Source organism: Lepus europaeus, chromosome 17 (assembly GCF_033115175.1).
Source record: "Lepus europaeus isolate LE1 chromosome 17, mLepTim1.pri, whole genome shotgun sequence".
Lineage (NCBI taxonomy): Eukaryota > Metazoa > Chordata > Mammalia > Lagomorpha > Leporidae > Lepus > Lepus europaeus.
The window spans coordinates 26049808-26065579 of record NC_084843.1 but is presented as its reverse complement, the minus strand read 5'-3'; the positions used below and the strand labels follow the sequence as shown (position 1 = coordinate 26065579).

General features: G+C 46.1%; 1 protein-coding gene across 1 annotated transcript in view; it reads left to right on the top strand.

The window, feature by feature from the left end:
* Positions 1 to 15772, top strand: part of PDCD11 (programmed cell death 11) — a 51654-nt gene that overhangs the window by 27546 nt on the left and 8336 nt on the right. Inside the window, exons 20-25 of the mRNA XM_062214949.1 lie at positions 526 to 1067; positions 4204 to 4266; positions 7831 to 7939; positions 9890 to 9979; positions 10163 to 10265; positions 10668 to 10845. Of these exons, the coding sequence (XP_062070933.1) occupies positions 526 to 1067; positions 4204 to 4266; positions 7831 to 7939; positions 9890 to 9979; positions 10163 to 10265; positions 10668 to 10845 (1085 nt within the window). The remainder of the gene's footprint in view (positions 1 to 525; positions 1068 to 4203; positions 4267 to 7830; positions 7940 to 9889; positions 9980 to 10162; positions 10266 to 10667; positions 10846 to 15772) is intronic.

The following is a 15772-nucleotide window of genomic DNA, read 5'->3' as shown; positions in this document are numbered from 1 at the left end:
CACCTTAGGACTTTGAGAGAGAACAAAGTGATGTTGGCCTCTCACTCAGTTTTCCAGCAGAGCCCTAGACCATTTTGTCATCTAAGTGAAACTTGGGCATATAGGAGCATGAGCACAATTTGGTTTTCAAGGAATATTAGGTCAGCTCTCAATAATGTGTCTCTTTGGTGAAGTCGAGGAACAAGGGGGTGGGGTTAGTGTCAGGAACCACAGTGTCTTTACCCTGAAGAGCCACTAGAGGTCACCTGGCTATGCATCAGAATCCTTCTTAAGGTGAAGCCTGGGAATCTGGATTTAAAACCCAAAGAAACCGAGTCCAGGGGATTCTGTTGAAATACCAAGGGTTTAGCTTTTAGGGGAGGAGAGCTTGGCCCAGGGAGAGAAGGCAGGTCTGTTACAGCTGACACAAGCCCTAGGTCCCCTGGTCTCCCGAGGGTTTCCTTAGCCCAACCCTGCCTGCGGGAGACCATAAATGAATGACAGTACCTTATGAGAAAAACAGATTTGGCTCTCTCTCTTTTCCAGCTGAAGAAAGGCAGCGAATACCAAGCAATTGTGCAGCACTTGGAAGAGTCATTTGCCATAGCATCCTTGGCAGAGACTGGCCACCTAGCAGCTTTCTCCCTGACCTCTCACCTCAATGACACCTTCCGCTTTGATTCAGAGAAATTGCAGGTGGGACAGGGTGTCTCCTTAACTCTCAAGACCACAGAGCCGGGAGTGACTGGTTTTCTTTTGGCCGTTGAGGGTCCGGCTGCTAAGAGGACCATGAGACAGGCCCGGAAGGACTCTGAGACGGTGGATGAGGATGAGGAGGTGGATCCAGCTCTTGCCGTAGGGCCTATAAAGAAGCATGCCCTGTCCATCGGGGACAAGGTCACCGGGACTGTCAAGTCTGTGAAGCCTACTCATGTGGTTGTGACTCTGGAAGATGGCATCATCGGCTGTATCCATGCCTCCCAAATTCTAGATGATGTTCCAGTGGGTACCTCTCCAACTACCAAGCTGAAAGTTGGGAAGACAGTCACTGCCCGAGTGATTGGTGGGCGAGACGTGAAGACTTTCAAGTATGGAGTCTTTGGCAGGGGTAGAGTGGCTTTGAGGGAAGGTGGTTGTAATTGTGGGAAAGGGAAAGGAGTATAGGCAGGTTCCAGAAAGTTGCATGTAAGTTAGATTCTCTTGAGTATTAAAAGGCATCTGCGGCTCACTAGGCTAATCTTCCACCTGTGGCACCAGCACCCTGGGTTCTAGTCCCGGTCGGGGTGCCGGATTCTGTCCTGGTTGCTCCTTTTCCAGTCCAGCTCTCTGCTGTGGCCTGGGAGTGCAGTGGAGGATGGCCCAAGTGCTTGGGCCCTGCACCTGCATGGGAGACCAGGAGAAGCACCTGGCTCCTGCCTTTGGATCAGCGTGGTGCGCCGGCCGCAGCGGCCATTAGAGGGTGAACCAACGGTAAAGGAAGACCTTTCTCCCTGTCTCTCTCTCTCACTGTCCACTCTGCCTGTCAAAAAAAAAAAAAAGCACCTGCCGAAGAGTGCTTTTTGAATGGTTAAAAGTATGTGTGTGTAAAATATATGAAGTACAGTGTAATGGTTAAGAGCATAGATGTAGGGTCAGACCTGGGTTTGAATTTCATATTGACTGTGACTGTGGTTGTAAATACTTAACCCTGAATTTTATTTTCCTGATTTGTTTGTTTGTTTGTTTGTTTTTTGACAGGCAGAGTTAGACAGAGAGAAAGGTCTTCCTTCCGGCCGGCACCACGGCTCACTAGGCTAATCCTCCACCTGTGGCGCTGGCACCCCAGGTTCTAGTCCCGGTTGGGGCGTCGGATCCTGTCCCGGTTGCCCCTCTTCCAGACCAGCTCTCTGCTGTGGCCAGGGAGTGCAGTGGAGGATGGCCCAGGTGCTTGGGCCCTGCACCCCATGGGAGACCAGGATAAGCACCTGGCTCCTGCCATCGGATCAGTGCGGTGCGCCAGCCGCAGCGCGCCGGCTGCAGCGGCCATTGGAGGGTGAACCAACGGCAAAGGAAGACCTTTCTCTCTGTCTCTCTCTCACTGTCCACTCTGCCTGTCAAAAAATAAAAAAAAAAAAAAGTCTTCCTTCCTTTGGTTCAACCCCCAGATGGCCGCTACGGCTGGTGCGCTGCGCCGATCTGAAGCCAGGAGCCAAGTGCTTCTTCCTGGTCTCCCATGCGGGTGCAGGGCCCAAGCACTTGGGTCATCCTCCACATCCGCTGCGCTGCAGGCAGAGGATTAGCCTAGTGAGCCGTGGCGCCGGCTCCAGCTACTCCATTTTCAATCCAGCTCCCTGATAATGAGATACAAGATGGCTCAAGTACTTGGGCCCCTGCTACCAACGTGGAGACACAGACAAGTTTCCTGGCTTCTGGAGCAGCCAGGCTGTTGCAGGCATTTGAGGAGTGAACTAGTAGATAGATCTCTCTGTCACTGTGCCTTTCAAATCAATATCTTTTTTTTTTTTTTAATTTTTTTTATTTTTTGACAGGCAGAGTGGACAGTGAGAGAGAGAGAGAGAGAAAGGTCTTCCTTTTTGCCGTTGGTTCATCCTCCAGTGGCCGCCGCGGTAGGTGCGCTGCGGCTGGCGCACCGCGCTGATCCGAAGGCAGGAGCCAGGTGCTTCTCCTGGTCTCCCATGGGGTGCAGGGCCCAAACACTTGGGCCATCCTCCACTGCACTCCCTGGCCACAGCAGAGAGCTGGCCTGGAAGAGGGGCAACCGGACAGAATCCGGTGCCCCGACCGGGACTAGAACCCGGTGTGCCGGCGCTGCAAGGCAGAGGATTAGCCTGTTGAGCCGCGGCGCCGGCCCAATCAATATCTTTTTTAAAAATTGAGGAAACTAAGGTTGAGGAGATAGGTGACTCACTAAAGATCTCACTGAAACTAATATGCAAATTATTGGTTAGACTTTGAAAGCTTTTCTTGATACAGCAAGAATCTCTACAACAGTATATGTTGTAACAAGTTTTAAAGCAAATGAGTACAATCTAAAAACTTATTTGAGACACAGAGAAAAAGAGTGAGAGTAAGAGAATGAGTGAAAAAAAGCAAGCAATGGAGAGAGCACACAAGAGCTAGTGCTCCTACCCACTGGCTTACTTCCCAAATGCCTCCAATGGTGCTCAGCTGGGGTGGAAGCCAGGAACTGGAAACTCAGTTCAGATCTTCCATGTGGGTGGCAGGAATCCAACTACTTGAGCCATCACTGTTGCCTCCCGGGGTCTACATTAGCAGGAATGTGGGAGTGAGGAGCCACAGCCAAGAACCAAATTCAAGCACTCAGATATGGAATGCAGGCATCTTAACTCACATCTCAATTGCTGGGCTAGCTCTCAGAATGAGCATAATTAAGGTGTGCAGTAGAGCATGGATTATGATAACTGATTTATTCTATGCAGTAACTATTAGCGAGGCAAACTGCTAAGCACATAATGTACATTTTCTTTCAGCTTTTCAAAAGACCCTGCAAGGTAGTCACTACCATTATTCTCACTTTACATCAAGAAAACAGGGCCGGCGCTGCAGCTCACTAGGCTAATCCTCCGCCTGTGGTGCTGGCACCCCAGGTTCTAGTCCCGGTTGGGGTGTCGGATCCTGTCCCAGTTGCTCCTCTTCCAGTCCAGCTCTGCTGTGGCCCGGGAAAGCGCTGTGGAGGATGGCCCAAGTGTTTGGGCCCTGCACCCGCGTGGGAGACCAGGAGGAAGCACCTGGCTCCTGGTTTCGGATTGGCGCAGCATGCTGACCGTAGCGGCCATTTGGGGGTTGAACCAACGGAAGGAAGACCTTTCTCTCTGTCTCTCTCTCTCTCTCTCACTGTCTAACTCTGCCTGTCAAAAAAAAAAAGTGGAGTAGCCGGGACTTAGACTAGAACTTCTGTGTGAGATGCGGGTGTGCCAAGCAGCAGCTTAATTTGCTTGTTCCAGTCATGTCATTTTTTGAATGAAAGAGTTGGTGTAAACAGTCTATAAAGAAAATTATTTTCAGGGTCTGGTATGACAATTCTAGAAGATTAGGGGAGCCAGCTCTTTACCGTTGTCCCAAGAAGGACACATCTTACATTGGTGGTGTGCAATGGGGGAACAGGTAGCTTTGAAAGCTTGGTTTGGGTTGGAGTAGAAATACTGGTCTCCAAATGACTGTGTTGTATAAAAAAAAATGTCTTGACTTAACTTGTTTCTGTAGGTTTCTTCCGATAAGCCACCCCAGATTTATTCGAACAATCCCGGAGCTGAGTGTTCGGCCAAGGTGAGTGCTGTCCTGCAGTGTGGCCTTGTGGAGAGAACACTGGGCTTTGGCTTTGGGAATCCTGAGATCTGATCCTGATTCTGCCAGTTAGTAGCACTTATTTTATCTCTTTCTGTTCAGGTAATCTTATTTCTCTAGCTGGGATACTTGGCCCTCCAAGGGTTAATGAGAGAGCTTCTATGAAACAAGATATCAGCTTTGTAAAAGTTTTAAGGATCAATTTTAAGACTGATTGCAGTTCTCTTTGTTGGCGTCTAACAAAAAGAAACATTACTGTTCTCAAACTAGTTTTCTGTAACTCGGAATAGACTCTCCGTTAAACAACAGGTAGCTGAGAACACCTCTTCCTTCAGTGTAGACTACTACTTGGTGAGCTGAGCTGGAATTGGAGGCCACGCCCTGACAGGGGCATGCCATGCGAGTTCTCAGGGAAGAGAACTAGTGGGAAGTTGCTCCTTGTGGCGGTGGATCCAGTTTGGGCTTATTTTTTCAGAGGATCCCAACAATTTGGATTCATAGGCCTGTCTGCTTCTTCTCCCTCCATAGAAAACCCCACTTCTCAGAATTGGTGAGCAAAGCTAGATGAAAATGACCATCAGAAAGTCTGCAGGGTCAGCCCTGGATCCTTCCAGGTTACAGGTCGTGTGCTCTTGGGGATGTTACAGAAGGATCTCCACAGTGACTTCCAGAGGGTGAGGTTTAGTCAGAATCCTCAAGGGATCAGAGTGGAAGTCTGATATTTTGGAAGAGGCTCATTCTGACATAGGGAAATATTCCTGCCACATTGAGTTCCAGATGCTAACAGCAGCTTTGAGAACTTCAAAGTAAGCCCTTTTAATTTCAGAATAATGTGATTTGATTACTCTGTGGTTCTCTTGGTTTTGTAGACTTTTTAAAAAAATATATTTTTTAATTTATTTATTTGAAAGAGTGACAGAGGGGGAAAAACAGAGAAAGAGATCTCCCATTCTATGGTTCACTTCCAAATGGCCACAACAGCCAGGGCTGGTCCAGACCACAGCCACAAGCCAGGAAATTCGTATTGGTCCCCAACATGGGTGGCAGGGACCCAAGTACTTCGGCTGCCTTCCACTACTTTAGCAGGTGCATTGGCAGGGGGTTGGATTGGAAGCAGAACAGCCAGGAAATCAAACTGATTTTGCCATATGGGATGCCAGTGTCCCAAGCAGCAACTTAACCTGCTGTGCTACAACACTGGCCTCAGTTTTGTAGGTTTTGATTGTGTTCCTCTCCAGTCTTTATTGTGAAAATGAAGAAACTTTATCATATTAGTGGTTTTAGTCTATAGTATCTTCACCGTTGAGATGTAATATCTTGTTTTAGTTAAACCATTAATGAGGATTGAGGTTGAGTAGTTGATTCAGACTAAGAGCAGATACCTTACATTGATGAATACCACAAAGGATGGATCTGTGAACTCTGAGAAGACTGAAATGGGTCTTTTAAATAATTTTTGATCCTCTCATTATCACTGCTGCTGTTGGGCCCCCTTGGAAGACTATGGCATGAGCTTGCATGGGGGTATTTGGTTTTGGCAGAGTGGACCAAACCAGGAAAGGAGTGAATTTATTGAGGAGATGAGAGGTGTAGAGTTTTAATGACAAACAGGTTGAGGTTGACAGACAGAACCCAGGACATCTTCCTTGTCCCTGCACCTACATTGTATTGTTAACTTAATTGATTTTAATCTCAAGGCCCCTAAGAAACACAGTGTAAGCATAGTAGTGTTTCTCTAATACTGTGAAGTCATGATGAAAAAACATTTCATTGATGAGGTAAAAAACAAATAATTATTTTGTATGGTTTTTAAAAGTTATATAAATGGTGTACTATACTTAATATTTTGCCATTTGCTTTTTTTCATTCAAAATTTAGTTTTTGAGATGAATTTTTACATCTTTACATGTGTAGTTAAAATAGTTATCTTTCCTGCGAATGTGCCAAACCATATGTGTTCTTGGACTATCTACGATACTTTAAAAAGGTAGTGGAAAGTGGAATTGAAAAGAAAAGTTTGGGGCAGGTGTATGGTGCAGCTGTTAAGACTGCTTGGGATGCCCACGTCCCATCTGGTGCCTGGATTCAAGTCCTAATACTCTGTTTTCAGTTTAGCATCATGCTTGTATTTATCCGTGAGGCAGCAGATGATGGCTCTGTCACCCACACGGAAGACCAGATTGGGTTTCTGGCTCCTGGCCTTGGCCTTGTCCAGCCAAGGCTGTTAGAAGCATTTGGACAGTGAACCAGCAGATGGAAAATGTCTCTCCATCTGTCTGTATATCGCTGTCTCTCTTTCTGAGTTTTTCAAATAAATTGAAATTTTTAAGAGAAACAAAAAATAAGTTTATTTTGACCCATGCATAGTTTTTTCATAATGTAAATTTTCCATGAATTTTTTGGAGACCCCTTTATACATGCTCTCATATTTAGGGTTGTTTAAAGTTTTTTCTTTTATAAATAACACCACAGTCAACAACTCTGAACTAGTTCCATTGTGCACACATGCAAGAATTTCTTTTTTGTGGAGTTACAGTAGGATGTAATGCATTTTCAATAGTATTAGTTTAGGAAGTTTCCCATTTTCTTTTATTTTTATTTATTTATTTTTTTACTTTTTGAGATTTATTTTATTCGTTTGAAAGAGTTACAGAGAAAGAAGTAGAGACAAAGAGAGAGGTCTTTTATCCACTGGTTCACTCCTCAGATGGCCGCAGTGGCCGGAACTGAGCCGATCCAAAGCCACGTGGTTCAGGTCTTCCACGTGGGTGCAGGGGCCCAAGCCCTTGGATCATTGTCCACTGCTTTCCCAGGTGCATGAGCAAGGAGCTGGATCAGAAGTGGAACAGCCGAGACTCGAACCAGTGCCCTTATGGGATGCTGACCTTAACCTGCTGCACCACAGTGCTGGCCCCAGGAAGTTTCCTGTTTTCTACATTCACCAGCATTTGCTATTTACAGTTTTTCCAGCATTACTTATATCGTTGTATGGATTTGTTTTAGAAAAGAATTTGAATCAATAAACAAGAGTAGCAGTTCTGTGATTCCTTTGAAGTGACTGTGGTCTGATAACTTTTAGACCCACTTCCCTTGTTACTTTTCTGAGAACAAAAAGAGAATCAGGAAGATGATGATGGCAGAGTCCTGGGTTTTGAATTAGGAGCCCTGACTTCAGCTCCTGATTCAGAAGCATAAAATGGGTTTACTTATATCTGCCCTGCGTAGTTCACATGAGATTGTTGTCAGATTCAGTGAGTTTATTTGTGAAAATAGTTCTATAATAACTAAAGTAGGAAAAAGGCAATTTTGTTTAACGAGGTTATTGTATGCTGCCTACTTTACATTTTGTTCATAGTCATGTGAGTGAAATGGAGATCAGCCCATGGTCAGTACTGTGAACCATTTCTTCAGAGAGAAACAGGATTGTAGAGGGTGGGGATGAGTGGGGTTGTCCTGTACAGTCAGTCCATGGTCACTTGAGGGAGATCATTTCAAGCTAGACACCTTATCCAGAGGTTGCTTTACCTCTGCATTGCTTTTCTGCAGTGAGCTGGAAAAGGATGGCCATACTGCTCTCAATACTTACTCTGTTAGCCCTGTGGAGAAGATCAGACAGTACCAGGCTGGTCAGACCGTGACTTGCTTCTTAAAGAAGGTAAGTAGTTGCCACCCTGCAACGTGATGCCATCCTTCTTTCAGAAGAAAGGGACTGAAACTGGAGACAAAGGCCATTCGGGCCGTGTTTGTGCCCATGCTGGGATTGTGAGCAATAACAGATGACCTCTGCTTCTAGAACACTTCTCATCTGTTCAGGAAGCTAGGTTGTGCCTCATGAAATGGTTAGCAGGCAGCTCGCAGTTCTGCTTGTTTATAGATTAACTAAAATGGAAAGACAAATAGATCATTGAACATGATTTAAAATAAGCGCAGTCCTAGACTTTGAGACTCTTGCCTTCCATGAAGTTCAGCTGTAGAACAGTTTGTAAGTGGGTGCCAGGTGATGTGTTCTAACCCCAAGTGGAAGGTAGATCTGAAGGGGAAGAGGTCAGTGTGACCCAGGCCACTTGGGACGTTTCTGCAAAGAGGTTGGACTCTTTGTTGTTGCCAGATCACTCTTCCGTAAGCACCCCTCAGTATGTCCCTGACGTTTGGTGCTGTTGGCTGCCTGTTGACATTGACATTCACAAACCTGAGATGCCTGGGAGTGATGTATTAGGTACTTCATAATCTGACCTCAGGCACTTTGTACACCAGTCGCTCTGAGAAGCTCATCTGTCCTTTTCCCTTCCTGTCTTTATTCTACCCCTGGAGTACCCTCTGTTCCTCCTGCCCACTGTCCTTCAAGGTTCAGCATAGATCACCTTCCCTGGCTACTGAGACTCTGCTCTGCTCCTTAGCTTGTCCTTCCTACCTGTTGCCTGCTTCTCTGGCTATCTGCATACCATCTGTGTACTGTTTGTAGTCTGTCATCTCCTTGATGGCAGGGCTTGGCTTGTATTTGTCACTGTGATGCTTATGTGCATTGGCTGCTTGATGACTGTTTTATTGAATTTCTTGAAAATTGGGGTGGGAGGGTGGCATTGTAGCACAGTGGGTTAAGATACTACCTGCAATACCCACATCCCATATGAGTGCCAGTTCAACTCCCTTCTGCTCCACTTCAGATACAGCTCCCTGCTAATGTGCCTAGGAAGGAATGGAAGATGGCCCATGTGGGAGACCAGGATAGAGTTCCAGGTTCCTGGCTTCGGCCTCGCCCTAGCCCTGCCCTAGCCATTGTGGCCATTTGGGTGGTGACTCAGTGGATGAAAGACACTCATTGTCACTCTCTCTCTCTCCCCCTTCTTCCCTCTCTCTCTCTCTTTCTGTCTTTCAAATAAATAAATAAATTTTTAAAAAAGATTTTGTTTATTTATTTGAGAGGTAGATTTACAGACAGAAGGAGAGACAAGAGAACGGTCTTCCATCCACTGGTTCACTCCCCAAATGGCTGCAACAGTTGGAGTTGGGCTGATCTGAAGCCAGGAGCCAGGAACTTCTTCATAGTCTCCCACACTGGTGCAGGGGCCCAAGAACTTGGGCCATCTTCTGCTTTCCCAGGCCATGGCAGAGAGCTGAATCAGAAGAGGAGCAATCAGGACATGAAATGGCTTCCATCTGGGATGCCAGCGCCGCAGGCAGAGGCTTAGCCTTCTACGCCACAGCACCAGCCCCAAATAAATCTTTAAAAAGTTGGGACATGTGGTGGAGGCAGGATACTGTAAATAGTGAAGAATCCCAGTCTAAACTGATTTATAAGTCAAGTGTTGGCTCCTGGAGGTGTTTAACAATCTCGGAGCATGGTTAACCTTAAGGGAGGGAAGAGAGATCAACGGACTGATCCCTGTGCTTGAGGACATCTCCTTGGTCTTTCTTGCCTCCTGTTCAGCTGAGACACTGTGGGGGATTGTGTGAGACTGGTGAGACCTGTGAGGAGTGCAGGCTGGGGTGAGGGTTGGGTTTTCCTGTCCCTTTGGATAATGATTTTAGGAGAATTCGTTTCAGTGGGTGGAAAAGAACAAATGCTTGTGTCTGCCCTATTCCATTTTTCTGTTTCTCCCTGCAGTACAATGTGGTTAAGAAATGGCTTGAGGTAGAAATTGCACCGGACATCCGAGGGAGAATTCCCTTGTTGCTCACCTCTCTCAGCTTCAAGGTCAGTGTGGCTGTCTGAGCTCGACTCATTGTCTGGAGTGTGTGTGCTCAGAGTGGGTACAAGGAACCCTATACTTACTTAAAGATGGGTTTGGAGTTATTTGCTATGGAGAATTGAAGGCTGTGGTTTTGACAAATAGCAGACCTTTCTTCAAGCATCGTAAGAATTTCCTTATTCTTTCAGGTTCTGAAATGTCCAGATAAGAAGTTCCGGGTCGGCCAAGCCCTGAAGGCCACTGTAGTTGGCCCAGTTTCCTCCAAGGCCTTCTTGTGTCTCTCACTCATAGGTGTGGGGATGAAGGGGTGCCTGGTCAAGGCAGGGCGGGGGTGGGAAGAGCTGGGAGGGCTCTTTCGTCATTGCCCAGGTGGAAGGATGCCTTCAGTGTGGGAATCCTCAGTCCAGTGCTACCTTCTGGAAAGTTTTTCTCTGGAGGCTTTGCTCTCTGGCCTGTGGTATTCTGCTACTGTCTGGGTCTCCTTTACTTAGACTTGTTTTCTCAAGTTCCTCAGAAAAGGAATGGGATTCTTGGCTTCATGGTGTGGTGAGCTGGGTGTTCGTGATCATTCTGGTCCACTGAGTCTGGCTACCCTGTGTCTGGGCAGCCTCCACCTTCCCCAGACTGTAGTGGGTTTCAGCTTCTTCATGAACTCATTTTCTTTTTCCTGAGTCACATTCATTCTCCTACCAGGTCCTCACAGGCTTGAGAAAGGGGAAGTGGCCATGGGCCGAGTGGTGGAAGTTACTCCCAACAAAGGGCTGACTGTCTCCTTCCCCTTTGGGAAGAAGGGAAGAGTCAGTATATTTCATGTGAGTGACTCCTACTCTGAGACACCCCTGCAAGACTTCGTCCCCCAGAAGATTGTCAGGTAAGCTCTTCCTCCCGTTACCTATTTATGGTGTTGATGGATTTATATTTTAGTTAAAGAAGTAGGGGGCTGGTGCTGTGGCGTAACAGGTTAAGCTGCCACCCTCCATGCCAGCATCTCATATGGGTGCCAGTTCAAGTCCTCGCTGCTCCAATTCCAATCTAGTTCCCTGCTAACGGCCTAGGGAAGCAGTGTAGGGTGGCCCTAAGTACATGGGCCCCTGCCACCTACATAGAAGACCTGGAAGAAGCTCCTGGCCTGGCCCAGCCCCAGCTGTTGGGGCCCTTTGGGGAATGAACCAATAAATAGAGTTCTCTTGCTCTGTCTCCCTCTCCCTCTCTCTCTCTCTCTCTCTTTGCCCTTTAAATAAATAAAGAAGTAATACATGATTTTGTATTAGAAAAACACAAGTATATAAAATGGAAAATGAGAGGTAGGTGTTTGTCCTGGTTGTTAAAACACAAGCTGGATGCCCACATCCCTTCCTGCAGTGCCTGGGTCAAGTCTCAGCTCTCCTCATTCTAGTATCTAGCTAGTGTGTACCCTGGGAGGCAGCAGGCAATGGCTTAAGTAGTTGGTCCCCACCACCAGCTTTGGTCTGGCCCATCTCAGCCATTGTGGGCATGTGGGGAGCAAACCAGTAGATGGTAGATAGGTCTGTCTGTCTCTTGTCTCTGCTTCAAATTAAAACCTAAGAAAAAAACAAAATTAAAATTTCTGTCACTGCTCTTTCCCCCAGCACTTTCACCATTATATATTTTGGCTTCTACCTTTCAAGACTTCAACACAAACTATATGGGTATCTTTGTTTTATATAATAATAGAATATCACTTTTTATTATTCTGTACCTTGTTTTTTTGCTTACAGCATTTTATCTTGGACTTTGCCTTTTCTGTGCTAATATATCTAAATCTACTTAAAAAAATTTTAACATTTGTTCACTGCTTCATTATGTTTTTTTGTTTGTTTTTTTTTTTGACAGGCAGAGTGGATAGTGAGAGACAGAGAGCAAGGTCTTCCTTTTTGCTGTTGGTTCACCCTCCAATGGCTGCTGCTGCTGGCGCATTGCGCTGATCCGAAGCCAGGAGCCAGGTGCTTCTCCTGGTCTCCCATGCGGGTGCAGGGCCCAAGGACTTGAGCCATCCTCCACTGCCTTCCCGGGCCATAGCAGAGAGCTGGCCTGGAAGAGGGGCCACCGGGATAGAATCCGGCATCCCAACCGGGACTAGACATTATGTGTTTTTTAATCAAGATTTATTGAACCAGTTCTTTGTTGATAGACCATCATGTTAAAGTGAATATGGAGAGTTGTACAAGTATATATGGGAAATAAAGTCCTAGAAATGACATTAATGGGAAAAGTGATGTTATGCATTTTGCCAAGTTGCCTCCAAAAGGATTCTGCTGTTTTAGCAGCAAATACAGCTGTCCATTTCTCATGCCCTCCCAACACTGATGTCCTTAATTTTCACCTTAGCTGCTGATTAGGCAAAAATTGGTCTCTCATTTTTTAAGGTTTATTTTATTTTATTTATTTATTTGAAAGGCAGAGTGACAGATCTTCCATCTTCTGGTTCGCTCCCAAAATGACTGCAACAGCCAGAGCTGGACCAGGCCAAATTCAGGAGCCTGGAACTCCACACAGGTTTTCTACATGAGTACCAGGGGCCCAAGCATTTCAACCATTCTCCACTGCTTTCCCAGGTGCATTAGCAGGGAGCTGGATCAGAAGCGGAGCTGGAACTTGAACCAGCGTGCATATGGGATGCTGGCATTGCAGATGGTGTCTTAATGCTAGGCTAAACATCCACCCCAGTCTCATTTAATTTCCAGTTCTTATATTGGTTCTCTTTATGGTTGTTAGCTGTTTGCCTTTGTTCTGTGCTTTGCTTATCCACATAAGTTGCTCATTTTTATTTTGAAGCATTCATATTTAACTTTTGTTGTTGTTACTTATTTTCCTTTTATTTGAAAGGCAGAGAGAGAGAGAAATCTTTCATCCTCTGGTTCACTCCCCAATGCCACAACAGCTGGGGCTGAGCTAGGTTAAAGCCAGGAGTCTGGGACTCAATCAGGTCTCCCAAATGGGTGACAGGCACCCAAGTGCTTGAGCCATCACCTGCTGTCTCCCAGGGTCCATAGTAGCAGGAGGCTGGGATTGGAACCAGATCCTGTACATGAACCTAGGCACCTTCTATATAGGATGCAGGCATGCCGAACAGTGCCTTAACCACTGCACCAAATGTCCACTCCCATATTTTTAAGAAAATTATCTATAATTGTTCTCTGTAAAAGGAAAAATAGCCATTTGAGATGGTGATTTGGATTTATTTATAAACTACAAGGAAGCTTTAAAAAGTTCACAGGAAAATATCATTCAAAGATAAGTTTATTTGGATAGAAAACTTTTGAAGTCCGTGTTTATGAGTGGTCTTCAAAAACCTCTTGGAGGTACTGGGGGTGCAGATGTTTAGCCTAGTGTGAAGATGCCTGTGACCCACATTGGAGTGCCAGCGTGATTCCTGACTGGCTCCTGGGAATGCAGACCCTGGGAGGCAGTAGTTATGGGTTCCTGCTGCCAAAGTGGTAGACCTGGATTGAGTTCTCAGCTCCTGGTTTCAGGTTGGCCCAGTCATGGCCTTTGTGAGCCAAATGGGCAGATGGGAGTTCTCTCTCTGTCTTCCTGCCTCTGAAATAAATAAAACTTATGGAATTCATTTACTTACTATGAAAAAACTATGCTTCAATTTCAGATTTTTTTGTGTGTGCCAAAATAAACTTAATTCCATTTTCCATTAACTTTTTGAAGCACCCTCATGTTTTTGATGCCCAAAATAAACCTACCTCATTAGAGTTTGAGACCTTGTCACAGTCTGAGTAAAACTAGCCTTGAAGAGGCAGGTGTTGGCTTCATACAGTGAAGCTAGCTAATAGCGGAGCAGAGGTTTTCAAGACAGACCATGGGGGCAGGCGTTTGGCACAGCAGTTAAGGCACTGCTTGGAACACTCACACATACTGCCTGGCTGAGTACTGGCTCCTCTGCTTCCAATCCAGCTCCCTTTGAATTCTCATCCTAGGAGACAGAAGGTGATGGCTCAAGTAGTTGGGTTACTGTCACCCACGCAGGAGACCCGGAATGAGTTCCAGACTCTTGGCTTTTGCCTGACCCAGCCATGGATGTTGTGGGCAATTGGGAAATGAACTGGCAGATGGAAGAGCTCTGCATCAGTCTCTCTCTGTCTCTGTCTCTCTCTCTCTGCCTTTCAAATATAAAGATAAAAAGAAAATAGTTGTTTTGTTTTTTCCAAAACAGGCAGAGGCCAGAGAATAGTAATTACTTTCCCGCAGCTACCAGCACTTGATTAAATTCTTCACCACTTACCACAACTGAACAGCACAAAGATGCCCTGCAGAAGAGAAGGAATGGGTCCTAGAGACTTTGGGATTGTTTCTGGCTTATCTCTTGAGGCCTGCAAAATGAGGATGTGGCTTTAAGAGCCTGTTTATTTTTCAAGATTTATTTATTAAAGATTTATCTGTTTATTTGAAAGGCAGAGTTATAGAGGGAGGGAGGGAGGGAGGGAGGAGGGGAGAGAGAGAGAGAGAAGGGAGAGAGAGATTGTCCATCTACTGGTTCACTCCCAAAATGGCTGCAATGGCTGGGGTTGAGCCGAAGCTGGGAACCACGAGCTTCTTCCAGGTCTCCCACGTGGGTGACAGGGGCCCAAATAAGTAGTCCATCAGCTGCTGCTTTTCCAGGTACATTAGCAAGGAGCTGTATTGGAAGTGCAGTAGCAGAAACTGGAACCAACACTCCAATACAGGATACGGGCATCACGAGCAGCACCGTAACCAGTAGCCACAATGCCTGCCCTGAGCCTGTTTGTTTTAAATACATTTTATTGCAGCCAGGCTTGTGAGTACCATTGAATGGCAGCTTCTTCATCTGTCAAATGTGGGTAGTAAATTAGTTGTGTAAAGGTAGATAATTTGTTGAGTGCCTTTCTAGCTCTAAGAGCAATGGTGCTGTTACAAAAGGCAGATGTCTGTCACAGAAAAATTTGGACTGCATTGTTGCTGAGATCCATTCTGCCTCTAAGATTCTGTACTTTCTGACTTTGGACTACAGTTGCCGTTTGAGATTAAATTAATTTGGAAGCTCAGCAAAGGAGCAGGCCCTGCTTCTCTCTTTAAAACTTCCTCTGCACCGAGTTGCTGGTCTGCCTCGTCTGAACTGCTGCTGTGAGTGTAGCTCTACCTGGGTCATCCCTTGACCATGGTTTTGTGTGGTTAGTGCATTCCTCTACTGAGATCATGCTCTCACAGGACTTAGCATAGTGCTGGTCTTGTCATATGAATATGGATGCTCCTTGACCTCCATCCCAACATTGAAAAAACACATTTAAGTCAAAAATGCATTTAATCCACCTAACCTCCTGGGCATCCTCGCTTAGCCACAGAGCACACTGTTGTTTGCCCTCATAACTGTGGCTGGCTGGGAGCTGCAGCCGCTGCCCAGAACCACAGAGAACATTGGACTACGTGTCACTAGCCCAGGTTAGTTCCAGATCCAAAGCAAGGTTTCTGTTGAGCGTGCACCACCGTCACCAATGTGAGTCAAACCATAGTAAGCCAGGGACCATGTGTCCACGCCAGATGGCTCTATAAGCTTATCGGGGGCTTTCTCCTCTTATTGTATCTCCTCTTATTTTGTTCTCCTGGCACCTGTCTTGGGCAAGCAGAGTAGAAAGTGTATATTTTTTTAAGATTCATTTTTATTTATTTGGAAGGCAGAGTGACAGTGAAAGAGGGAAAGACACAGAAAAATCTTCCATCTGCTGGTTTACTCAATGGCCAGGTCTGGGCCAAGGCCAAAGCCAGGAGCCAGGAGCTTCATCCTGGTCTCCCACGTGGGTGCAGGAGCC